A 27,499-nucleotide genomic window follows, 5' to 3' on the forward strand; every position below is an offset into this window, starting at 1 on the left:
GTCCGCAGCAAACTACGGAGAATAGTTTGCATTCCTTCCAAAGCTCTTCATCTAGACACATGGAACAGCCATGGGGATCAAATTCGCACATCAATATGCCAACATCTTCATGCACAAGACGCATGGAGAATAGTCACTTCACAAAACCCTGCTACAGCAACCTCTACAAAATGTGCCGGATCATCGATACAGATGCCATCATCTCGCATGAGAACACCATCCACCAATTACATGGTACGTACCTTGTGATTCGACCAATGTTGTCTACCTGATAAACTGCAGAAAAAGATGTCTGAGGCATGGTACGTTGGCAGGACCATGCAGACACTACCACATCGGATAAATGAACATCACTCGACAATCACCAGACAGGAGTGTTCTCTTCCTGTCGGGGAATACTTCATCAGTTGTGGGCATTCAGCCTCTGATCTTCTGGTAAGCATTCTCCAAGGCGGCCTTCATGACACACGACAACGCAGAATCGCCGAGTAAAAACTGATAGCCAAGTTCCGCACAGATGAGTACGGCTTCAACCGGGATCTTGGATTCATGTCACACTACCTGTAACCCCGACGACTTGCCTAGGCTTGCAAAATCTCACCAACAGTCCTGGCTGGAGATAGCTCGCACCTCTTTAACCTGTGCTTAACCCTCTTTCCACTCACATTGTCTGCACCTGTAAAGACTTGATTACCTGTAAAAACTCACATTCCAACTATTGTAAATTGAGTCTGTGTCTATGTATGCCCTATTTGTGAACACAACTCTTCACTCACCTGAGGAAGGGGCAGCTTTCTGAAAGCTTGTGCTACCAAATATACCATTTGGACTTTAACCTGGTGTTTTGAGACTACTAACTAAGTTTGATGCTGCCTGACCTGGGTAATACCAGCTTACTTCAGATTTCCAGCCTCTACAACGCAGAAGGAGGCCATTCGCCTATCGAGTCTGCACCAACAACAATCCCACCCAGGCCCTATCCCTGTAACCCCACATTTATCCTGCTAATCCCATTGACACTAAAGAGGAATTTAGCATGGCCAATCAATCTAACATGCACATCTTTTTGATCACCTTACGTATCATTTGTAGGGACCATTATTCCATATTACGTTTCATGTTTTTGATTGCTTTCCGGTCAGTTGTGGCTGTCTCTTTTTCTGCATGAACCACAGCACTTTGCTTTTGTAATCTGTTTGGGAAGTTGACTGAGGGGTAAATATCAGCCAAGGCAGCAGGAAAGCTCCCTTCCTCTCTTTCAAAATTGTCATGCTTTTTATTTAAATGCCCACCTGAGTGGTTTAAGAGCTCATCCGAAATGAGCACCTCAAAAAGAGTGCCATTTCATTTATGTGTCAATCTGTATTATGTGGTCAAATCTTTGGAATGCACTTTGAAGCTACTTCCCGCTGAATCAGCTGGGAATGCTACCAGTGAACTGCAGCTGACAGGCCCAAGGAGTGGGAACCATTGCCATCTCCCTAGCCCAATGGACATTAATGTCAGTTGTATTAATCCAAATGCTATTTCAGCTGAAATCAGATGGGGGATTGGACCTGAAATTTTAATCATTTATCCTTTCTGAAGATATTAAAATTCCTAGGCTCAGTATGATGCTGCTTTTTATTATGAGCTCAAATTCCTGCCAATCGCAGTCTTCTGGAACTTTCTTTGAGGGAATGGATGTTTGAGGTAAGAAATTTGCAGTTTTATATATGGATAAGGCCAAAGAAAAAGCTGCAATCCGTTTCACCTTGAGGACCTGTCAGATTTGGCATACATGGATGAGTTCTTGTGGCAGAAATGCAGAAATTCAGAAATGCTGTGTTCTGCTTTAGTGCACAATGTTCCTTCAGATTATCACTGAATTTATGTGGCATCGCCTAGTTTTTTTGTAACAACAGCACGCTGAGTTATGGAATGGTGCTTCCAATTTACCCCTACACCCACTGGCTTGCAAATGTTAGATCGATCTGTTGCTATGAGGAGATACTGAGCAAAGAGCAAAGAACCTCTTCTAGGAGCAAGTGCAAGTCAAAGGCAGCTCAATCCCCAATTCTGTAGAATTCCTCCTCTTCAAGTTGGTTGCAGACAGTTCATAGTCCACGCATGCTGAACTGAACCAAAAGCCCCTGTGACTTTAATGAATGGCATTAGCTTTTTTAAGAAAAGCACAACTCAATTCCTTTATGCTGGATTGACATTAAGCAGTCACTTTGCACAATGAGTTGACCTCACTGACACCAGTTTCACAGCCTATTAAACTATAAACTGAAAGACATTCACTTGGACAATTTTGAACAATTGAGAAGGTCTTTCAGCAGCCTCCTTCAGCAAGCTTATTCTGTGACACTGCTTGATATGTAGTTTACTTTGAGGCTGAATAGGAAACAAAACAGTATCATTTGTAGGGACCATTATTCCATATTATGTTTCATGTTTTTAATTGCTTTCCCGTCAGTTGTGGATGTCTCTTTTTCTGCATGAACCACAGGCACTTTGATTTTTGAGCAGTTCCTTGCCAGCAAGTCATGTCACTTTGAAAGAGGACATGCCACACTCTGCACTCCAGCACATCACTACTCAGACATTCTTTTCCACGTCTAGCCATTGAACTCCTGGGTAAAAAAAAATCAAACTTTAAACTGGCCTGAGGTGCGCAGGTTTTATCTGTCAGTCAGTGATTCAGTTGGACATTGATGGGGACAGAAAGGAAAATAAATCCTATTGTGACAGCTAGTGAACTCTCTAAACTCTCCAGTACTTATCTCTACAAGATTGCGGGAAATTCTGGATTCTGACCCCTACGTAAGGTGATCCAAAGATGTGCATGTTAGATTGATTGGCCATGCTAAATTCCTCTTTAGTGTCAATGGGATTAGCAGGATAAATATGTGGGGTTACGGGGATAGAGCCTGGGTGGGATTGTTGTCGGTGCAGACTCGATGGGCAAATGGCCTCCTTCTGCATTGTAGGTAATCTATGATCATTCTGAGCTGGTCCTCTTTTGAAGAGAGGGTGGAATTCTCCCAAGTCCCCACTAACTGCTTCAGTGGTGGGTTGTGGGGTGAGGGGGATTTGGCAAGAGGGCCGAAACCTGTTTTTGTGCCAGTGTGAATTGACAGTGGGATCTTTCCCTAGCACCCTTCAAGGCACATCAGGAAACTCGCTGGAGACTGGCATGAACCTCATTTGAGATTAAGTGCTGGCCTAAATCACACATCTGATTCGCTGTAGTGCCAGCAAGAAAACACACCTGGAACACGTGGCATGCAGTTGTTGGGATTCACCTGAACAGTGCCTGGGGGTATTGCCTCTGGTGGTCAGATTAGAGACTGCCAGCAATCCTGGACCCCAGATCATCACAGCAATAGATGTCTACAGGTGGACCTTTCAGATTCAGTATCTTGGGCTGGATGGAATCCAGGGTCCATTGCCAGCCTCAATGTGCCTGGAAATCCACCTTCGTTCTCAAGAGATCCATCTTCCAGTCTGAGTGCTCCCTGACATCTATCTTAATTTTCAGGAGGTCCATCCTCTTTCCTCAACAATGGGTCCCTGATGTTGGGTGCATTTTCAAGATGGTGCCTGGATAGGATAGTGGACTACTCACCCACAGACCTGCCTCGCCACGGAATACGGCACAAAATACCTTGGTGCATAATTAATCAGGTTTGAGCCAGATGATTTGGTGTGCTTTCCTACCAGCCTCCATAGTTTAGCAAAACATTCAATAATTTTGAACATCTCTATCTTATTCTCTGTTCTGATGAAAAGGAGCTCATTTCTTCTATGTTCTGTTTGTAATTAAAATCTCTCAGGCACTATTTTCTGCTGTTCATGCCGTGTTGCCAGCACAAGAGAGGGTGGAGAATTTGGTGCTCAGCTAAATCTCCGATCATTGTAGCAGGACCAGAGAATGCCGCGGATATGAAGCAGCTGGAAAATTCCAGCCCTCATCTTCCTGAATCTCCTCTGCTCTTTCTCCAACATATCCTCCCTAAAGTCGGACACGTAAAACTGGACAAAATGTCCAAACTACAAACTGGACTGTATTTGCCCAGCCTAATAAATACCGGCCAGGATATTCTGAATGGTAGGCTTTCCTATCCCACCATCTGAAAAGTTACCAGCACCCCTGCGTTCCCCCATACACACTTCCTGTTTGAGTGAGAGTCAACTGGCTGCAAAGGGGAGCTATTGCCTCTCAATCTGGCCACTCTTTAATCCCTGCAGCAAAGAGGCATTTCATAAGGATAACAGAGGCTAAATTGCTGGGCAGAAAGGTTTGTTTTCAGGGTCTCGAGATGAGGAGTATGGAAAGAGCTGAGGGAGTCAATAGTGAGCGAATGAGGTGTCAGAAGAGAAACTAGGTGGGGAATGAAGGTCGAGTGGCCACCAGACCTTATAGGGAGTGAGGAGAAGGGGAGGTAGTTGAATTTAGAAGTTGATTGATGGCAGCGCCCACTCCTTTCTTCCCACTCCTTTCTGCCCAAGGCCTAATCCAGATTATTTTTGGTTTCTCCCCATACCCACAAAATCATTCCCACCTGTCTAAATAAGTGCCTGGAGGCAGCATGGTGGCACAGTGGTTAGCACTGCTGCTTCACAGCACTAGAAACTTGGATTCAATTCCCGGCTTGGGTCACTGTGTGGAGTTTGCACATTCTCCCTGTGTCTGTGTGGGTTTCTTCTGGGTGCTCCAGTTTGCTCCCACAATCCAAAAGACATGCTGGTCAGGTACACTGACCATGCAAAATTCTCCCTCGGTGTATCTAAACAGGCACTGGAGTGTGGCGACTAGGGGATTTACACAATAACTTCATTGCAGTGTTAATGTAAGCATACTTGTGAAACTAATAAATAAATAGACATTAAATATTGAGGCGTGGTGAGAAGTGGCCCTTAAGTGGCCTCAACTGGGGCAAGAGCCGGTGGTCTATTTGAAATCTCACTTGCTCCAGTGCCAAATCGCTGAGAGGTCAGGATGGGTGGGAACTCAGCGGGAACTTTTCATCCTTTTCATGCCATCCCACCTAAAACCTTGTGAAATTCAGGCCACCATATTTAAGTACTTTCATTAATAGAATCCAAGATTGTAAAAAAAAAACAAATGGATGTATGAATGCACTCCTGTACTTAACAGATTTTCTGTAAGTATAAAACTTGTGTTTCCATTTCAAATCGAAATCAGAATAATGCAGATTGGCTTTAAAAAATTGGTTTTGTTTGCATCAAGAGAAGAGAGCCTGGGACAGATTGTTAGATGGAAGGGTATTTTAGTGGACGCTGTTTATATAAGTCTGCATTGCAAAGGGAGCTACTTAACAGAGCTTGGTCTTGTTGATAAATGTGTTCTTCGTCAGAGGCAACCAAAGAGGATGCTTTTGTGTAGGAGGTGTTCTCCAATTCCATTATGAATGAGGATAGAGTACATCATTTACCATTCAGCTGAAGCGAAGAGAAGTTCTATTTATATCTTTACTCATGCACAACAACAAAAAAAAATCCTTTCTTGCCTACTAAGCTATATTTGAACACAGAATGAAAATCAATGCACCATCGCATGTACATTTCTGTATTGCACATTTACAAAAATCCAATTATTTTACGATTTGCAGAGATAATTTTCCACCTATATGAGCTTTTAATTAACTTTAGGAGACATATGTTTATACTATTCTGAGCCCTAACTGTCCTTACTATCTGCCTGAGAATAATTAGATTCTAATTGGCTTCAGCAATTAGACCTTACAGCCTTAAAGGGACACTAATTTACACATAATTCCATTTTAGCAAGATAATGGATTGCTTAATATATATCATAATTCCAACCTTAGAAAATACCATCCTCCAATCTACTGAGCAGCATCATAGGGAACAACTGGCCTAAGAATCCACTCCATGTTGGAATGTCTCTAATCCTCCATTTTACAACACTTCTGAACTGCACATCCGAGAGATGTGCAGGTTAGGTGCATTGGCCAAGCTAAATTCTCCCTCGGTGTACCTGAACAGATGGCCGGGTAAGGGGATTTTCACAGTAACTTCATTGCAGTATTAATGTAAGCCTACTCCAGACATTAATAAATAAACTTAAACTTTGTAATCCAGCATTAACTTCATGATTTTCAGTGTCTTATTATTGCCTCAGTTGCATTGATATCACAGAAGCTGACCACCTCCTGCTCTGAACGTAGTGGATATCTCTGTGGTGAGAACATTGGTATTTACATGTTTCTATAAATCAGGCACTTTATATAGCTTTTCCTTCATTAGTGAACCAACAAACTCATCAGAATCAGCATTTTGGATAAACTGCAAGCTTCCTTAACATTGCTGTATTAGAATAGCATCCCCACCGTGCAGAAGGAGGCTATTGAGCCACCCAGGCCCTACTCACGTAACCCCACATAATTACCCCGCTAATCCCCCTGACACTAAGGGGCAGTTTAGCTTAGCCAATCAACCTAATTCGCACATCTTTGGATTGTGGGAAGAAACTGGAACAGCCGGAGGAAACCCACATGGGGAGAACTTGCAAACTCCGCACAGTCACCTGAGGCAGGAATTGAACCGGGCCCCTGGCACTGTGAGGCAGCAGTGTTAACCACTGTGCCACCATGCCACCCTGGTTCATGTACACTATTGGAGCAAAGATACAGTGAAGGTAGCTCATCCATCTTTAATTCTTCTAACTTTTTTCAAAGCTGTGTGCAGTAAGTAGCTCTGTGCTACTTACTGTTTGGGAAACCAGGGCCCAAAATTGAAAACGTCTTTGATACCAGGCAATGAATAAAAGTAATCAGAAGTCAAAACCTTCCCCTCTCTCCTCTGCTCTCCACCCGCTAAGTCTTATCAAGTAGCCCCATCACTAGCCGATCATTACATGAACCCTGACTTTTCTTGCTAAGGAACAAAGGTAATCCTCAGTCATGGAGGATATCTCTGAAGGATATTAACAAACCTGTACATGGAGAGGCTAACATGCCATACTGCAGAGGGGCTGAATAACAGCTCCATGCCTGTAATTCTCAATACACTTGGGTATCAATGTTGATCGTTTTTTAAAAAAGTTTCTTGGCTGATATCAAGTATAAGCCAGATGTTCCTTTACAGAGAGGGGAGGACTGCTGCCAAATTTGGCGGGACAGTCATTTGGGGTCATGCCAGTTATTTAGCAGCAGACAGAGCCTGCTACCCACAGTCTTAGTTGAAAATAACATAAAACAAAGGGAAACCACAGAAGGAGAAGAGGAGAAAATAAGTTAACTCAACAGAAAATATCCTAATGATAAGTAACCTGCCAGTTCCAACCATGCATGTGGAAGATTTGTTTAACATTGGTTCATTTTAAGTACAAATTAACTTTATCTGTGGACTACTAGTGTCTGGTGCACTGAATCAAAGCTATTTCCTTCTGACTGTTGGTGAAACTGAAGCTTTAGCATTTATAAGAATTGATAGATTAGAGTTCAATTTCAGCTGCTGTAGTGAATTATCTTTTATACGCCTTTTATACATCTTCAGGTCAGTCTGGTGCCTATTGCTGATCCTTATCTGCACTCTGCAGATGAAACCTTAGGTTAGCCTAGCCCTCGAGTCCTTCTCCTTCAAACAATTAAATGTCTGTAAATGATTCTGACTTGACCAACTCTGTTATCTTGTTCAGAATACGAATTACAAATCTTGCCATTTCAATCCAACCTTTTTAAGATCACCAGCTGTTTGGGTTTCCTGTTCTTTTTAAGATGTTGAAAGGATCACTGAATACCTTCTGCCCCCTCAATTGTATCTACTCTTTCATATCATCATAAAATAATTCAGACGTCGCAGTCTCTTCATATGAAGCGTTATTCAGATCTTCATTTCTCGGTACTGTTGCCCTACAGCAAGGATTTTAAATTTGACTGGAAGCGACACATTTTGAATGGAGAAAGGTCATATGATGGTTCCTTTCCAGCACTAAGTTCACAGAGGACTTTTCCAACCACTGGGGCAAGCTTGAAACCATGACCTAGAAAAACAAAAGCAAAAGGTTGCATAATACAGGAAGGAGTAGACAACTCCTAATAATAATTCACTCTTCCATTTAAAATCTAGGTAACGAATATATTCCAGTAGCCTACCAACTCATGAGAGCTGCCCCAATTATCAAAGAATCCCGACAGTGCAGAAGGAGGCCTTTCAGTCCATCACGTCTGCACCAAGTCTAAGACAGAGTATCTTACCCAGAGCCATCCCCTGCCCTATCCCTGTAACCTCAAACATTTACGTGCTAATCCCCCTAACCTACACATCTTGGGACACCAAGGGGCAATCTAGCAAGTCAATCCAGCTATCTTGCACATCTTTGGGGTGTGGGAGGAAACCCATGCAGCCATAGGGAGAATGTGCAAACTGCACAGTGGCCCAAGGCCAGAATTGAACCTGGAACTCTGCACTGTGAGACAGTAGTTCTAACCACCATGCCACTCATTGATGTGCAGTAAATACTGAAAGATTTTTTTCCATGGCAGCCTGGTTCAACTAATATAAAACCATTTACAATCAAACCCAATATTCCCAGGATCATTCCTGGGGTTGCTTACCATCCTATCTATACTGCTGTTCATCCTGCCCTTACAGAAGAAAGCAAAACTTGTTCTTGATTACATCTCTTCAGCTTAGCAGGGAAGCACTTCTCTACTCAGACCTGAGTTAAAATTGTTGATGGGGCCCAAAGATTTCATCAGGCCCTGGCTGCCCAGGGAGCCCAGTGCTTTGTGGCAGCTAACTGTAGTTATTTTATTGTAAGACTTTCACAACAGTAGGACATGAAGCACTTTGCAACCAATGAAGTACTTTTGAAGTTGTGTCACTATTGTGACCTAGGAAACACAGCAATTTACACCATGCAAGCTCCCATAGCCATCAAATGATGATGATCTGAGTAGGTATTGTTGAGCAATAAATTTTGACCAAGGTACTGGGATTATTCTCATGCTCCCCTTCAAATGTGTTGTTTATTTTCACCTGAAAGAGCAGAAGGGTTCAAAGATTTATCCAAAAGATAGCACCTGGCACTCCCTCTATACAGCATGCAGAAGCTAACCAAGGTTTCTACAGTAGGAGTTGAAACTACAACACTCTGACTCAGAGGCAGGAGTACCACAAACCAAGCCATGGCTGACATCCACTGTGCCCCATTTTAATCGATAATCCACTTGGTTTTCATGAGGTGAATAGGTTTAAAAATGCCCTGTGTGGACTGACCTGTAATTAGACATAATTGGCAAAGCTCGAAGGGGTGGCATGGTGGTTAGAACTGCTGTCTCACAATGCCAGGGACCTGGGTTTGATCCCTGGCTTGGGTCACTGTGTGGAGTTTGCACGTCTTTGCATGTCTTCATGGGTTTCTTCCAGGTGCTCCGGTTTCTTCCCACACTCCAAAGATGTGTGGGTTAGGTGGACTGGCCATACTAAATTTCCCCTTAGGATCAGGGGATTAGCAGGGTAAATACGTGGGAATACAGGGATAGTGCCTGGCTGGGATTGTTGTCGGTGCAGGCTTGATGGGTCAAATGGCCTCCTTCTCCTCTGTAGGGAAGTCTACGATTCTATTCTATGATCTTTAATTCAGTTTCAGCAGCTGCTTTCGAACTCAACAATATTCTTTACTCTAACTTACAACACCAAATACATTAAAAACGTGTTAAATTATCGAACCTTAACAACTTGCAATAAAGATGTACTTCATGGTGCTTGGAAATGACATAAAATTGGTGTGTAATTAGTTTTCTGTTGAATAATATTTGGCAGGCAATGAGTATATGGACTGTAAGAGTGAAGTCTGAGCATCAAAGTGGTCCCAAATCAGATTACTATCTTAGGCTACACTTACATTGTGATCGAGAGCTATTTTGTAGATAGTGCAATTTACAGCTAGCATGGTCCCATTCTACTCTCATTATGAATCACACTCTGGCTGCTTGAAGAGAGCTCTATATGGATATCTTCACACACACAGGCTCAAAGTTATGCTTCAGTTTTAACCTTTGAAAGCACGGGCAGAACATTTCAACTGAAGACTCTGAGTGGGATTTTCCAGTCCTTCCCACCAGTGGGATCTTCTAGTCCCTCCAAGGTGACTGTCTGTTGTGGATTTCTGAAAAGACCCTGGATTGCACCTCATGTGCTGCAAGCTACCAGGCTATGGGCCTAGTGCAGGGAGAGGGGGTTAGAAAGAGCATCTGGGTGTCTTTGGGTCAGCATGGACAAGATGGACCGAATGCTTCCTTCCCCCCCACCCCCCTCTTGTGCTGTATTGTTTCTCTGGTTTCTATGATTCTCTGATGGGGTGAGTGAGCCAACCAAACAGCCATAGACCTTGGCGGACCTGGAAAATCCTGCCAGCACTCGATAGCAAGCCGTCTCTGTCACCAGAAAATTTTGGCCTCTGTTAAAGTTTCTCCAATGGTCTGAAGGACCAAGAAGGAGCAATGTGTCAAACCCAAAAGAATATGGCCAAGGAGCTGTACGCTGTAGGCATTAAGGTGTGAGACTGTCCTCCTCAGGACTTCTCAAACCACTAAAGTGCAGATAGCATTCTAACTACAGTTAGCCAACCCTCTTAAAAATAATTCATATGACTTAATAACATCTTAATAGAAAACATATCTTTGAATTCTCTTTAGGGGAACTCCACTTGGAGGTGTTAAGGGCTATGGAGGATAATTCAATTCAAATTCCTGCTCGTGATCACTTTTCAGAGTGTGCTGAATTAAAGTTGTCATAGAATCTTATAGGGTTTAAGGATGCCATTCGGCCCATCGGGCCAGCACCAACTCTTATCCAGGCTTATCCTGTAACCCCATGTATTCACCCCGCTAATCCCTCTAACCTATATATCTTGGGACAATAAGGGGTAATGTAGCATGGCCAACCAACCTAACCCACACATCTTTGGACCTTCCATTGCCATCAGTCAACTACTGTATCACATTCCTTACCTGAGTTCAGCCTTGAAAAGACCTGGAGCTGCTCTAAGCTTATAGAACCACACTGGAAAGCAGAGTAGCGGAAAGAAATAGTGACCCAGATATTCCTGTTTAAGTGGTGATGGGGGTGGGAGTGAGAATCACAGATTCCTTACAGTGCAAAATGATGCTATTCAGCCCTTTGAGCCTGCAACAGTCCATATCCTTGTATGTACCATATGTATTTGCCCTGCTAAACCCACTAACATGAAGGGGCAATTTAGCATGGCAAAACTCTGTAACCCGCACATCTTTGCAGTGTGGGAGGAAAGCGGAGCGCCTGGAAGAAACCCACACAGATGTGGGGAGAACGTGCAGACTCCACACAGACAGTGACCTGAGGTTGGAACTGAACCAGAATGAGTAAGATCATATGATCTTCTCATAAATCTGCTAAGAATTGTTTTTTTTTGTGTTGTCAATTGTGGGCCTTAAAAGTTTTTACTTATAAGACTTCGGCTCATTAGAAATTGGAAACGTTTATCTTTGCAAAGTTTCAGTGGCCCAACCATAGCTTGTTCAGATTAAGGAAGTTCCCAGCATGCATTAGTAGGCTTCGAGTTGAAGCAGGTCGGATTCTCCTCAGGATCGGGGTCTCCTTAGGATTGGGGTGGGGGGGCTTCTCTGCTTTCACCAGAAGATTCTCAGTGATACAGGGGATTGAATATTTATCACATAGAAACAGAAAATGCTGGAAAATCTCAGCAGGTCTGACAGCATCTGTGGGGAGAGAATAGAGTCAACGTTTCGCGTCTAGATGACCCTTCGTCAGAGCAGAGACTGAATATAGGGATAGCTATGATTTGAAATATTGACAACTAGAAAACATTCAGTCAGATGAGATCCCTGACAGACTTGCAAATGCCAGATGTGGGGTTAATTTGTTTCCTTGCCTGTCGGCAATGATTGGTTGGGAGGATTGGATTTTCTTTTCCGTTGAGAGAGTGAAAGTTCAGTTGAATGCATTATCTCTGGAAGCTAATAAAGTTATAACATTTGAGCAAGGTATGATTTTTTTCTTCTGGCTCTTGAAATTTTTTAAATAACACGCAGTATGGTCTGATGACAGGAGCTTGAAGTATTGTAAGCTTAGGGTCAAGCTAAAGATTGTAGAATCATAGAATCCCTACAGTGCAGAAGGAAGCCGTTCGACCTGTACTGACAGTGATCCCACCCAGACGCTATCCCCACAACCCAATGTATTTACCTGCTAATCCCCCTGATACCAATCCACCTAACCCACACATCTTTGGAGTGTGAGAGCAAACCGGAGTACCCGGAAGAAACCCATGCAGACACAGGGAGAACATGCAAACTCCACACAGACAGTGACCCAAGGCCAGGATTGATCCTGGATCCCTTGCGCTGTGAGGCAGCAGTGCTAACCACCGTGCCACGGTGCCACCCGTTGGGCCACTGCACCACGCACTATGCCACCGTGCCGTCCATTGTGCCACAGTGCCTGCCCATTGTGCCACCATTTGTGCCTCCGTGCTGCCCATTGTGCCACTGTGCTGCCTGCAGTGAGTGACATTTAAAAATCAGCTGAAAAAGTGAACAGTTTTAATTACCCATCCATGTCTGGGTCATATTGTTCCAAATTACAATGATAGTGTTCCATTGGAATGCAATTTACAGCCGCTCCTTTGAATGCCTATGAAATTTGTCAAAGCAATGGCTGCAATTTCTTTAACAGTCATTTGTTATTTCTCAATGCAGTGTAATTTATAAATCCATTAGACAAGTTTGCTGGTCAGCACAGGAAATAAGTACATTGTTATATGTAGCTGGGCTTAACTGGCAGAGGCCTAAATGGCATGAGGAAATAGCCTGGAAGGGGAAATCTTCAATCTAAAGCAGATTTTACATTCACAATGCTTTTTACCTTTATTTAAATTATAAATTGGCTGCAGATTGGATTTATAGCTTCAGGGTTTATTCAGTATTTGGTCTATCACAACAACATGGATGTTACTAAATTGGAACTGAGCTACAGGAACAACCAATAAATTACATGCCTGCGATCAATTACTTCAAGCTGGTTTGCTGATAAAGGAGATGGTTTGTGTAATGTTAAAGAAGGAAAGAGATGAAACTATACCAAGGTGAAATCCTGCTTATCTTCAATGAATAGCCACCACTCTGACATACACGTTTAACACATAAACTCATTGGCTCCCTCACGAAACATTGGAGGTGTAAGAAAGCAGGCTAGCCTATTGCCGTGATTCCTACACATCACTGGGGAGAGTTTCTGGGGTGGGATTTTCTGGCCGTACTCATCCCAAGGCCGGAAAATCCCACCCGAGGTCAACGAACCTTTGTATGGTCCGTGGCAGGCGGGATGGGAAAATTCGGCCCCCGGTGTTTCAGGGAATCCGGAGCTGTGCCAGGCTATTTATTTCAGTGCTGTCTAGGAATTGAACCTGGGTCTCAGTGCTGTGAGGCAGCATTACTAACCACGATACCACCATGCTGCTCCTATTGTGCACTGGAACCAGAAAATCTACCCATTAAAAATTTATTTTTATTGAAAATTAAAAGCAAAGAGCAGGATTTTCCAGATCTTCCCACTGGCAGGATCTTCCAATCAAGCTGAAAGTGATCCCCCAATTTTCACCCCCCCCCCCCCCCCCCCGCCTCAATTCCATGGTGGATTCCCCGGTGGTGGGACAGGAGAACTAGGCAAAATACAGTAGAGAGTGGTGGGACCAGAAGATCCTGCCAATGATGAACTTCTGCTACCAGGAAACATGCCGGGGTTTGTTGGGGGGTGGGGGGGGGGGTGGGGGAACTGGAAAATCGCGCCCAAAGGCATTTTGTTTTAGTAAACGTTGACAACCTAAGTGTCGATGACACTTTAATCTTACCAAAATACAGAAGTCTTACTATGGAGGATATACTTTTGGAAGAGGTGTACACAGTTTATTATTGTACTTGCACCAACCTGAGAATCCAGCTCCAATGATGATGTTGTTATGTTCGGGATGGTGATCCAGAATGAAGTCCTGATCCGGGGTCATCTATTAAATAAGGAAATGAGGATCACTGTGTGAAAAACAAAGCTTTTGGTGTCATTTCTCCAAGCTTTCCCAAGATGCTGACGAAGGAGCCATTTTGAATGAAGAGCAGGATCAGTGCGGTTGAGGACACTGGTGAATGGAAAACCATCTATCTCCCTCCAGCATGAGGCCCTGGAGATTTTGTCTTCCTGTCATCTGCATGTTTGCTATCAGTAATTCCTCCAAACCTGATAACAAGTGCCAGCAGTCCAGCTGCACAGTGGTTAGCACTGCTGCCTCATAGCGCCATGGATCCGGGTTTGATCCCTGGCTTGGGTCACTGCCTGTGTGGAGTTTGCACATTCTCCCCATGTCTATGTGGGTTTCGTCCGGATGCTCCGGTTTCCTCCCACAATCTGACATATATGCAAGTTTGGTTGATTGGCCATGATAAATTGTCCCTTAATGTCCCAAGCTGTGTAGGTTAGAGGGATTAGCGGGTTAACTCTGTTGGTTTACAGGGATAGGGCAAGCAGGTGAGCCTCAGTGTGATGCTCTTTCAAAGAGGCAGTGCAAACTCAGTGGGCTGAATAGCCTCTTTCTGCACTGTATGGATTCTATGATTCTTTGGCAGCCCAACGTGACAGGGACTTTTGGTAGCAGATTATTGCCACCAGCAACTGGAAGAAGCAGTCCCTGCCACTGAAGAATATCCTTTAGATGGAGGGTGAGACAGGCATCCTGGTGGGGCGAATGTTAAAATTCCTTTACCTCCTCCTCCCCCCATAAAGTTTCATACATTCCAAAGTGCAGATTTTCCAGCCTCCAGATAAACCATAAATTTCCAAATGACTTTTTGGGAAGTTTTACATTGAGTTTACAATTCTATTGCTTGAGGCTTTTGTGACCTGGTTAAGTTCATTAATACGTACAGATTATTTTGTGTGCTGGGGCTGAATCAGAAATGCAGAATAAAAAGAATTTCAAAAACAAAATTGTCAGCAACTGAAGTTTCCAAACTGAATGAGCTCACCAAAATCAAGAACAAGGACAAAATACAGGAACAGGCCCTTCGGCCTGCCAAGCCTGTGCTGATCATAGTGCCTGCCTAAACTAAAACCATATGCACTTACGGAGTCTGGATCCTTCCATTCCCATCCTATTCATATGTACATCTAGATGCCCCTTAAATGAAAAGTAGACCCTTAATGCAGTTGAGAAGATGCTGATTTCTTCAGTCTTTTCTCTGATTAAATTTTCATGACGGTTTGTTTATTTAGCTCAAAATGATGGCTTGATGAGTCAAAACCTGCCTTGAAACACAGCATCTGTTTGGATTCTAATTCCACCCTCTACCCCACCGCAACTATAAATAAAGTAGCAACACAGTACCACCAGATAACATTATTCTTCACATGGGGTCCATCTAATGATTTTTCTTTTTGCTGAGCTGGGATCAATATTTCAGTGTTTTATAACATTGTGCTTCTGACAGCTGACGTAGGACTGGTAAAAGTGAAATAGGGCATTGAATCAGCTTGGGGAAGTATCACTCAATTTTGCGAGGCATGTGATGGTTACCATCGTGGATAATTAAGGACAACTGATGGTTTCATTTAATCAAATGGTTGAAGAAATGTAAAAGTCCTGAAAATGAATCAGACGTTGATTTTAAATATCGTTTGAAACCCCTGAGGTTAAACTCTTGCCCTTTGCCTACCTCCTCCCATCTGTTACTCATTACAACAGATAAAATATTTGCAACAAAATGAGAATACAGACAATTAGCTGCAGTAATGCCAAAGGTGCATCGACTAAAGGCTGAGAGAAACCAACAAGATAACCTGTTTCTGCTAAATCACAGGAAGCACATCAGAGATTTACTTACAATGCTGCAGGAAATATATTCAAGGGAATTAAGAGCTAGTGTGTATAATATTGTCCTTTTAATAACACAGCAGGTAGTTATGCAACTCAGGAATGAAGCACTGTAAATTCACTATTCTTTCGTATATTTTGAGTCTATCGTATATCCAAAATATGCTTTGAACCAATAAATATAATTGTTCCTTTGAAGTTTCGAGATTAAAAGTAACGAGGATATTATTTTTGCAGGAGTAATAAGATTGGATGTACATGCGGATCTTCAAGGTTCTAACATTTCATGTGCTAATTTTATTCAAAGCTGGAATTCGTGAAATTGATGAAAGCTTCAACACAACCTAAAACACTGGAAGCTGGTTTTACAGACAGCGATTCTGAAGGGACATTAATATTCATGAGGGATTAGTCTTTCTTATACAACTCAAACAAAATGGAAACTCAAAAACCAAAGAGAAGCAGATTTCTGGTGCAGCATTTAAAGCCTTTCCAGTCACTTGAAGGTAAGGAAAAGTGATATTTTACTGTGTACATGCAGGATTCGATGATAGCGGGCTTTGGGTCCAAGCCAGGAAACTCTCTGGACAGGAAGTTGCTGAGAAGGTTTACATCTTCCAAAGAGTCCTGAAACATGATATCACGTTCATCTGGGTCAGCATCGCTGCCACTGTGGTAGCACACCTATATGGGGGATGCAAGATTACATGCATGTTCTCAACTTGTTACAGAATACATTCGATATAAACACACAAATACCTAAAAGATCTTCATTTCCTTTTTCAAACCAAGGCACAATTTTTGCCACGTTATCAATTGATTTCTGTTGTGTAACCACATGTGCTGAACATTAGGTTGTATCTACTCTAATTCAGTTCTGTTTAGTCCCCTAACACTGGCAGAAGACCTTTATCCTGCTGTACTTTATCCATGCTGACATGGTGATAATGTCATTGGGCTAGTAATCCCAAGGCCCAGGCTAATGCTCTGGGGACATGGGTACAAATTGCACCATAGCACCTGGTGGAATTTCAATTCAATTAATAAAATCTGGAATGCAAAGCTAGTTTTGGTAATGGTGACTTTCATCGATTGCTGAAAAAATAGAATAATTTGGGTGGTACGGTGGTTAGCATTGCTACCTCACAGTGCCAGGAACCCGGGTTTGACTCCAGCCTTGAGTGACTGTGCGGAGTTCTCCTCGTATCTGTGTGGGTTTCATCCGGATGCTCTGGTTTCCCCCCATACTCCAAAGATGTATGGGTTAGAAAGATTGGCTATGCTAAATTGCCCCTTTGTGTCCTAAGGTGTGTAGGCTAGGGGGATTACCAGGGTAAATACATGCGGTTATGAGAACAGGGCCTGAGTGTGTTGCTCTTTCAGAGAGTCAGTATAGACTTGAACGGCTAAATAGCCTCCTTCTGCACTGTAGGGGTTTTATGAAAGTGTTTTACTTGTTGCCTCTCCCAATTTAGTGTCCTGATTCTGCTCCACAGCTAGAATTATGCATCAAAAGAATTAAAGCTGTGGTTAAGAAATAAAACTCAACTATTTTTTCCCTTCTATCCATACAAAGCTGGATGGGGAATGAATCTAAATTGCACTCTTGTAGAATAATATCACATTGCAGACCTTTTGGCAGACAGATGCCAACCTAGCTCTCAGTCCTCACCTAGGTGAGACACCACATAAAAGCCTTTCACTCGTCAATCACTATCACTGCGGAGAATCCAGCTTTAGACATGAATCAGTCACATTTTGTCCCAGCAAAGTAACATCGAGGCTAGAATTTCCAGCCCTACCCTGCTGGTGGGAATTTCTGGTAACCCCCCCACCCCACCCAACAGCAGGTTTCCTCGACGGTGGAATGGGTAGACCACACAAATTGATGTCGGCATCAGTGGAACTGGAAGATCCCACCGGCGGCCAATGGCGAACTATCTCCACTGCTGGAGAACATACCCTATCCCCGTGACCCCACATATTTACCCTGCTAATCTCCCTGATAGTAAGGGACAATTAATCACAGCCAATCCACCTAACCCGCACATGCTTGCACTGTGGGACAAAACCGAAGCACCTGGAGGAAACCCACGCAGACACGTGAAAACATGCAAATTCCACACAGTCAGCCAAGGCAGGAATTGAACCTGCGTTCCTGGTGATGTGAGACAGCAGTGCTAACCACTGGGCCACCGTGCTGCCCTATGTGTAGCCTTCCGCTTTTAGTACTTGAAAATCAAGTTGTCTTTATCTATGAATACTGTAAGTGAGAGTGTAAAATGGTCCTCACTATATATAATGCAATGGTTAAAAGGATCAAGTGGCTTGGTGTGATTGCTGCAGGATAGGTGGTTCTTTAATGCATGTTTCTTTTTCAGTAGTACATTTTGCAAATCTTGTCCAATGGGGCCTAATTCCAACCTTAAGGAATAGTTTGAATTCTTCCATGGGAAGTGGGCGTTACTGGCAAGGCCAGCATTTGCTGCCCATCCCATGGCACATGGTGACATTTTTATATCCCATACCAATTTTATTTATTGCTTTTCCCAGTGAAGCAGCCAAGTTTAGTGTCACAGTACAAAGAAAAATCTGTGCTGTGGACTCAGACAAGCTGTGAAATGTGTTGAGGCTTCCTGACTCATTTCCATTCAGGATCCTTACAAGCTGATGGTCTGAGGACTATCATTATGTCGTTCTGCACTAAATTTAAATAGTAATCCCAGACGTAAGGGAACAGTGTTCAAAGTCACCCCTTTAATATTTCAATGTCCAGCATTTCCAATGGAGATTCAGGTACATTTTGCTACACACACAAATGTTCCATATGATATCCATATACATTCTTTAATTGCACTAATCAATTCTACAGTGCAGAAGGCCATTTGGTCCATCGTGTCAACACTTACCACAATCCCACCCAGGCCCTATCCCCACTTACCCTCGTTAGTCCCTGACACTAACAGGCAATTTAGCATGGCCAATCCACCTAACCTGCAAATCTTTGGAATGTGGGAGGAAACTGGAGCACCCGGAGGAAACCCACACAGACACGGAGAGAACGTGCAGACTCCGCACAGTCACCCAATGCCAGAATCAAACCCGGGTCTCTGGCGCTGTGAGGCAACAATGCTAATCACTGTGCAATCATGCCGCCCTTAAGGCCCACTGTCTCATGAGGAGACAATGTTAAAATATTCAGAGTTTAGAATGTGAAGCTGGATTTTATTTTCTCCCTGACTAAACAATAAATGTCCAGCTTGTTGCTGCTGTCTCATTGTACAGGTTGGTGTTGTTTGTGTTGACAGTGTGTGCCAATGTGGTGGCCCTTAGGTTTATTGTTTCAGGATTGTTTGATGTGGGAAGATAGCACAATTTCCAGGGAGACTGTCTACCTGAAAACAAGCTCTGACCAAAGCAGAAAATGCTGGGAAATCTCAGCACGTCTGACAACATCTGTGGAGAGAGAATAAAGCCAACATTTCAAGTCTGGATGACCCTTCATCAGAACTGATCCGGACTCAAAATGTTGGCTCTATTCTCTCTCCACAGATCAATCGTGGAATCCACAGTGCAGACAGAGGCCCTTTGGCCCATCGAGCCTGCACCGACAACAATCCCTATCCTCTTAACCCCACATATTTACCCTCTTAATCCCCTAATAATAAGGGTAATTTATCATGGCCAATCAACGTAACTGGCACATCTTTGGAGCATGGGAGGAAACCGGAGCACCCAGAGGAAACCCACGCAGACATGGGGAGAATGTGCAGATTCCACACAGACAGTGACCCAAGGCCAGAATTGAACCTGGGTCCTTGGAGCTTTGAGGCAGCAGTGTTAACCATTGTGCCACCATGCCACCTTGTCAGATCTGCTGAGATGGTCCAGCATTTTTCATTTATGTTTCAGATTCCAACATCCGCAGTATTTTGCTTTTACTTTTGCTTCAATTTCTGATAAATCTGTTTGTTTAACCCTGGTACACTATGAAAGCAGGAGTAAAGTCTTGAAAAGAATACCCTCTATTCCCCTCACTGTGCAGGCTATTGCACTCTGGAGAAAAATAAACACTACAATTATTAGGAAACACTCAAATATATTCAAGAGCCACTGAACCGAATGTATAAACAAGAGTATTTGATAACAAGGGCATGATACGATGATCTTCAGACCTATAACAGAGTCCAATATAATGGTCGAAGTCTTGCAATAAACACCATATAACAAGTGTACAGATCAAGTATCCATTTATCTCCTCTTGTTACATATACTGACAACACTTAAAATAGAAGATGGATTATTTATGTTATAGATACATGCATTCACATCCATTTTGATTTCAATGTAATAAAGGCTGTGTCTTTGTACTCATTCTCATTCCCTGCAGTTGCACAATTTTTTATTAACACATCTGTAGAGATTCTCCCAGCCCAATCAATCTCAGGATTATGATCAAAAGTTGGTTGTAATTTAAATTACAATTCATATATATATAGAGCAGCCTTCACATGATTAAATATCCCATGATGCTTCACAGGAGCATTATAAAGCAAACATCTGACTCTGAGTCACACGCTGCAACTCTACCACCACTCAAGAAGCTCGACACCATCCAAAACAGAGCAGCCCGCTTGACTGCCCATGCATCCACAAACATTCAATCCCTCCACCACTGACAAACAGTGTCAGCAGTCTGTGCCATCCACAAGATGCACTGTAGCAACTCACCAAGGTTCCTTAGACAGCACCTTCCAAACCCATGACCACCAACATCTAGAAGGACAAGGGCAGCAGACACCTGAGAACACCACCACTTCGAGGTTCCCCTTCAAGTTACTTACCATTCTGAGCTGGGAATATATCACTGTTCCTTCACTGTCGCTGGGTCAAAATCTTGGAATTCATAGAATCCCTCTGGTATAGAAGGAGGCTTTCGGCCAATCGAGTCTGTACTGACCGCAATCCCGCCCAGATCCTATTCCCGTAACCCTGCACATTTACCTTGCTAATCTCCCTACACTAGGGTCAATTTACATGGCCAATCAACCTAACCCGCACATCTTTGGAATGTGGGAGGAAACCGGAGCACCCGAAGGAAACCCACACAGACATGGGGAGAATGTGCAGACTCCACACAGACAAGTGACCCAACATTGGAATTGAACCTGTGTCCCTGGCACTATGAGGCAGCAGTGCTAACCACTGTGTCATCTTGCTGCCCACTCCAACCCTAACAGCATTGTGGGTATACCCACACCTCAGAGACTGCAGCGGGTTCAGGAAGGCAGCTCACCATCACCTTCTGAATGGCAACTAGAGATGATACAGAAATGTTGACCTAACCAGTGACATAAATGAATAAAGACATATGTATATATATATATTCACAGCAGGGCAAAGAACATAATTTCCATGTACATACCTTCATCAGTCCTGGATATTCATTGGAAGGAAGTCCATAGATGTGATGTTCAACTGAATCAAAAATTCTTAGAAAGCAAGGAAAACTCTTGCGAATTCCATAGGTTCCGGGGACTTTCTCCTTCCAGTAACAAACAACGATCCTCAATGTCTAACAAGATTATTAAATCAACAGGTAAAAGGGTAATTTAAATGATAGAGAAAGCTTTCCTGTGAAACACATGGCACAGCAAATGTTCCAGGGCAATGTTTCACATGAGTGAGTGACCAATAGCTGAGAAGTGACAAAGAAGTGAGAGATTAATGTAGGTCTTTTACAGTAAAATACAGTCTGGTGTAACAGCATTGCCAGATATATGGGACCCGCTGCAGCCTTAATTACAGATAACCCTGGAGAGGGAAGCACTTCTTAATGTAATGTGCAGAATCTTGCTACTCAGTAGCTTAAGATGGCTGAACTGAGAACAACGTCTCTGAAAATTACAGTGTTTATGCGAAAACTGAAACTCCACTAGATGCTGGGCATTTCACATCGATATAGATTATAGAAGAATGAATATATTGAATATAATCAAACCAGAGAATGCTGGATAAACGGTCTGACAGTATTTGCAGAGAGAGAAACATTTATTAATGTCACAAGTAGGCGTACATTAACACTGCAATGAAGTTACTGTGAAAATCCCCCAGTTGCCACACACCAGCACCTGTTCGGGTACAGTCAGGGTCAATTTAGAATGGCCAATGCACCCATGTAGCACATCTTTGGACTGTGGGAGGAAACTGGAGCACCCGGAGGAAACCCACGCAGACACAGGGAGAATGTGCAGACTCCACACAAACAATGATCTAAGCTGGGAATCAAACCTGAGTCCCTGGTGCTGTGAGGTAGCAGTGCTAACCACTATGCCATTGTGTCGCCAGAGTTAATGGCCAGAATTTTACCACCCTGCCCGCCACAAGAATCAGAGCGGGCGAGGGACAGACAATGGAAAGGTCCGTTGACCTCAGGCGGGGTTTTACGGTTTTGAGCCCAACGTGACTGTTCTGCAGAACATTCCTACAGAATAGTCATATGGTCTCCAATCGTTAACACTACTTTCTCTCTGCACAGATTCTGCTGAGTTTATGTGTCATTCTCTGTTCGTTTCCAGATTTCTGGCATCCGCAGAATTTTGCTTTAGTTTTAATGGTCATAGTTAGTTGGTCTTCTCGTTTTTTTATTTCCTTGGGCTGCATTTTCCAGCTGTGCATACCTGAAGGCCAGAAATTCCCACCCAAGGTCAACAGCCCACCAAATTTTCTATCCAGCCCGCTATGATTCCTGCGATGGTCTGTGTTTTAACAGTTGGTGGTATAACTGTCCAACTGGTAGTGCTGCAACTTCTCCCCTGGCTGGAAGGGGGAGATACTCTGCGCTTGGACACTTTTACAATCTAAGTCATGTTCACAATCATTGTCATCGGTGCTCTGGCTGACTGCTGCCAGTTAAGTTTCTAGTGGTCTTACCTCGTTTCTTCAGGCTGCTGTCAATCTCACCCAGAGGCGGAGTGTTTAATGTCCCTAAAACATCCATTTCTGGGGCTGACAAATCAGACATGGTGGCACTGTCTCAATACACTCATATAATTTAGTTTAGAATCAAAGAATTATAGTGTTTTTGGTGCTGAGTCACTTGAAATTTTCAAACAGAGATGGACAGATCAGATAAAGGAATAAAAGAATGTGGTTAAGGCAGCAAAATGGAATTGAGTTGCACATCAAACTAGACCCAATTAAATTAACAGGCTTGAGGGGCTGAACGGCCAACTCCTATTCTCTTGTGCTCAAATCTACACTGTCTGATTACACAGACAACCTGCATCAATATAGGGCCTTCAACAACCACAGGACCTCCTAAAGCAGGTTACAGCAAATGAAATACTTCTTGAAGTGAATTAAAATTATTGAATTATAGAATCGTACAATGCAGAAGGGGACGGTTTGGCCCATCAGGTCTTCACCAACCACAATCCCATCCAGGCCCTATTCTCATAACCCCATGCATTTACCCTCGCTAGTCGCCCTGACACAAGGGAGAAATTTAGCATGACCAATCCAACTAACCCGCACATCTTTGGAGTGTGGGAGGAAACTGGAGTTTGTTTTAGGGTATTTATTAATGTCACAAGTAGGCCTACATTAACACTGCAATGAAGTTACTGTGAAAATCCTCTAGTCGCCACATTCTGGCACCTGTTTGGATACACTGAAGGAGAACTTAGCACAGCCATTGCACACATCTGGCACATCTTTTGGAATGTGGGAGGAAACCAGAGCACCCAGAGGAAACCCACGCAGACACAGGGAGAACGTGCAGACTCTGCACAGACCGTGACCCAACCCGGGAATCGAACCCAGGTCCCTGGTGCTGTGAGGCACGAGTGCTAACTGCTGTGCTACCATGCCACCTATAACTCCCTAATGAAGAAAAAAAGCACTTGACACTTTATTAGATGTGCTTCAGGGGCGGTTATTACAAATCTCTGGAAATGAGAGCATTGTAATGTCACGCCCTGACTGGCTGGAGGCTACATGTTGCTTGTACCAGGATGAGCCAGAACTAAGATCTGAGTGAGTGAAGATTTGAGGTGCAGGCACACAGGAAAACAGGATAGGGCTTTACAGTTTGGGGAAAAAAAGCATGGAAGGAACGGCTCGTGTAAATATTGGTGCTGAGGTGATATAAAAGATGCGAATGTTTTCACCTTTTAGTTTGGCAGCTCGAGATAACATATTGGGTGCGACATGCTGGCTGGTGCAATTATGCTGCTTTGAAGTATAGGATGAAAGGGAAGGGTGGTTGGCAAGGGGGACGTGAGACATCATTGGCCCGTGTCTGTAATTCTGAATAAAAGGTGGCCATTTTGAGGAACAGCAAGTGGATGAAGTGACTGAGGTGATAGGGGAGTGGAAAGACTTGGAACATCACAACAGATCAACAGCACCTCCCTCTTCTACTATCACAGCAACAACTGCCTTGAGCTTCCACATAAGCTCTGAGAAAGGCACAGATGATTTAATAAGCAATGCTTTCTCACTGTAGTCTTTGATACACTGTTTGTAAGCACTCACAGGTTATTTCAAACATCAATGCCCAGGGACAGCATGCAAGAACCACATGGGTTTCAGTCACATGGTTGGATTTCAGGGCAGCCCGGAGGCACAGCAGTTAGCTCTGCTACGTCACAGTGCTAGGGACCCGATTTTGATTCCTGGCTTGGGTCACTGTCTATGTGGAGTTTGCGTGTTCTTCCTGTGTCTACATGGGTTTCCTCTGAGTGCTCCGGTTTCTTCTCACAGTTCAACAATACATGGCTTAGGTTGATTGACCATGCTAAATTGCCCTTTGGTATCAGAGTGACTAGCAGGGGAAATATGTGGGGTTAAAGGGACAGGGCCTGGGTGGGATTGTTGTCAGTGCAGGCCTGATGGGCCGAATGGCCTCCTTCTGCACTGTAGAGATTCCGTGATCCTCATCATAGCTGGGTAGAGTGCACCTTCAGTAGAATTCATGCCCTTCCAATCCCTTCATCTGCAGTTTAATGCCACCTCTATCCAGATAGAAAATCAAGTACGTGAATAGATTGGTAATATTTCACTTGTGTACTTATCACACTGGGTTTCTCCTTGCAGCAGCACGGTAGCACAGTGCTTAGCACTGCTGCCTCACAGCACCAGGGATCTGGTTTGGGTCACTGTCTGTCTGCAGTTTGCACATTCTCCCCGTGTCTGCATGGGTATCTTCGGCTGCTCCAGTTTCCTCCCATAGTCCAAAGATGTGCAGGTTAGGTGGATTGGCCATGTAAACTGGCCCTAGTTTCAGGAGGATTAGCAGGGTAAATATGTGGGGTTACAGTGATAGCGCCTTTGTGGGATTGTTGTCAGTGCAGACTCAATGGGCTGAATGGCTTCCTGTACTGTAGAGATTCTACGATTCCATGACTTCATGCATCATTCACTGGCAAGAGCTCCTCTGGCTTTTGAATAATGAGAGAACCAATCCCAGTGATGTTTCTCACTCAGACAAGTGTGCATGTACTTCCTGTAAGATTAAATGGCTGAAATTTCAGCTCTGCAATTTGCTTCCCTCAGTTTCCCAGGCACTCACTCATTCATGAACATGGTGGCTTCACTAAGTCTGGGCCGGAATTCTCGGGTCTCATGCGCCCTGCTACTGCTGCAGTGAAAGCAGAGAATCTGGTGCTCAGACAAATCTCCATTCACAGCCACAAGATACAGGAACAGAATTAGGCCACTCAGCCCATTGAGTCTGCTCCACCATTCAATCATGGCTGATATTTTTCTCATCCCCTTTCTCCTGCCTTTTCCCCATAGTCCTGATCCCCTTATTAATCAAGAACCTACCTATCTCTATCTTAAAGACGCTCAATGACCTAGCCTCCACAGTCTTCTGCGGCAAAGAGTTTCACAGATTCACTGGCTGAAGAAATTCCTCTTCATCTCTGTTTTGAAGGATCATCCCTTTAGCTTGAGGTTTTGCAGCTGTCAGACCAGAGAATCCCAACAGCGGGAGAGGTTGGAGAACTCCATCCAAGGTTAAATGCTATTTTCATAATATGAAATTTTATAATATTTGTTGAGGGAGGCAGGGAAATCGGAATTAGCATTGCCATGTTTATTGCAGTCACTGCTTTGTTTGAAGCTATTCTGCACACTTGTCGATTTGCAATTGTTTTTTGTGCACACAATAAATGTACACAGCATTTATCATCTTGAAAGAAATATGTGTGATTATGTTCCGAAACACACTTTTTCGCTGAAAGGCCTATCTCCTCTGTGCAGGAGTCTTCAGCTGAGCTTAAGAGGGAATGGGCCATAAATCCTTTTGTGATTTCTGGTGTGATACTGTTCCAAACTCTGTGAAAGGATAGGGGAAAAAAAGAGGCTCCAAAGGTATCAGTTTTTATTTAGTAATGCAGTTTTAGAGTGCTAGGGGGAATGTGTTTTTGTTACTAGTGTCTTCCTGGGGAGGGAAGCAAATGTATTGCAACAGGATTTATATAGCTCCATGTTTCTTGTTTAAGTTGGCAGCCATTTTCACATCAATGCATTTGGCTTGAAGTCCTTCATTGCTAAGAACAATGGATGTTGAAAAACTTTTATTTCCTTCCTGAGTGGAAAGACTAGAGATAAGGTTCATAGCCTCAGAATGAAACTGGCATTTAGGAGAGAGGGTGGCGCGGTGGCACAGTGGTTAGCACTGCTGCTTCACAGCGTCAGAGATCCGGGTTCGTCTTCAGCCTTGTGTCACTGTCTGTGTGGAGATTGCGCATTCTCCCTGTGTCTATGTGGGTTTCCTCTGGATGATCCAGTTTCCTCCTCACAGTCCGAAGATTTGCAGGTTAAGTGGGGATTGGCCATGCTAAATTGAATCTTAGTGTCCAAAGGTGTGTGGGTTAGGTGGATTGGCCACACTAAATTGTCCTTTAATATCCAAAGATATGCAGGTTAGGTGAATTGGCCACACCAAATTGTCCCTTAATGTCCAAAGATGTGCAGGTTAGGTGGATTGGTCATGCTAAATTGAACCTCAGTGTCCAAAGATGTGCAGGTTAGGTAGATTGGTCATGCTAAATTGAACCTTAGTGTCCAAAGATGTGCAGGTTAGGTAGATTGGCCATGTTAAATTGATCCTTAGTGTCCAAGGATATGCAGGTTAGGTGGATTAGCCATAGTTAATATGCAGAGTTGTGGGCCTAGGGCAGCAGGGTGGGCCTGGTGGAGAGTTGGTGCAGATTCATTGGGCCAAATGGTCTCCTTCTGCCCTGCAGGGATTCTATGGTTCTTTTTGGAAAAACGTCTTAATTTGGTGTTGTGGAATCTTTGGAATTCTCCATTCCAGAGGGATGACGCTGCCCAGCCAGATGTTCAGGGAATCACAGGTTATGGGAATAGGGCAGGAAAGTAACTGAGCTGGAAGATCAACCATGATCTTACTAAATAGCAGGGCAGGCTCGGGGGCTGTAAGGTCCACTCCAGCTTCGATTTCTTATGATCACGAAGAGCCGATGGTGTGGCTGAATCTGAGTTTCCTGTGCAGAGATTTCACCAAACTGTTCCTCATAATGTTCCCCAGCGTCTCCGAACACTGTTCTTAAGTAGCAATCAAGGAGT

General features: G+C 43.6%; 1 protein-coding gene across 4 annotated transcripts in view; it reads right to left on the reverse strand.

Annotated features, from left to right (window-relative positions):
- Positions 1 to 5,369: 5,369 nt before the first annotated feature.
- Positions 5,370 to 27,499, reverse strand: part of pipox (pipecolic acid oxidase) — a 70,641-nt gene continuing 48,511 nt past the window's right edge. The window contains exons 5-8 of one of the 4 annotated variants that reach the window (XM_080211078.1): positions 21,324 to 21,473; positions 16,427 to 16,582; positions 13,966 to 14,041; positions 5,408 to 8,017 (exon numbers count right to left, since the gene is read on the reverse strand). In XM_080211078.1, coding sequence (XP_080067204.1) covers positions 7,887 to 8,017; positions 13,966 to 14,041; positions 16,427 to 16,582; positions 21,324 to 21,473 — 513 coding nt within the window. In that variant the 3' untranslated portion in view covers positions 5,408 to 7,886. Of the gene's footprint in view, positions 8,018 to 13,965; positions 14,042 to 16,426; positions 16,583 to 21,323; positions 21,474 to 27,499 lie in introns of all 4 variants that reach the window. The other 3 variants (XR_013889313.1, XM_080211079.1, XM_080211080.1) reach the window with 3 other exon arrangements.

The sequence above is a fragment of the Carcharhinus amblyrhynchos genome, chromosome 23 (genome assembly GCF_965287045.1).
Source record: "Carcharhinus amblyrhynchos chromosome 23, sCarAmb.v2.hapA, whole genome shotgun sequence".
NCBI classification, from domain to species: Eukaryota; Metazoa; Chordata; class Chondrichthyes; order Carcharhiniformes; family Carcharhinidae; genus Carcharhinus; species Carcharhinus amblyrhynchos.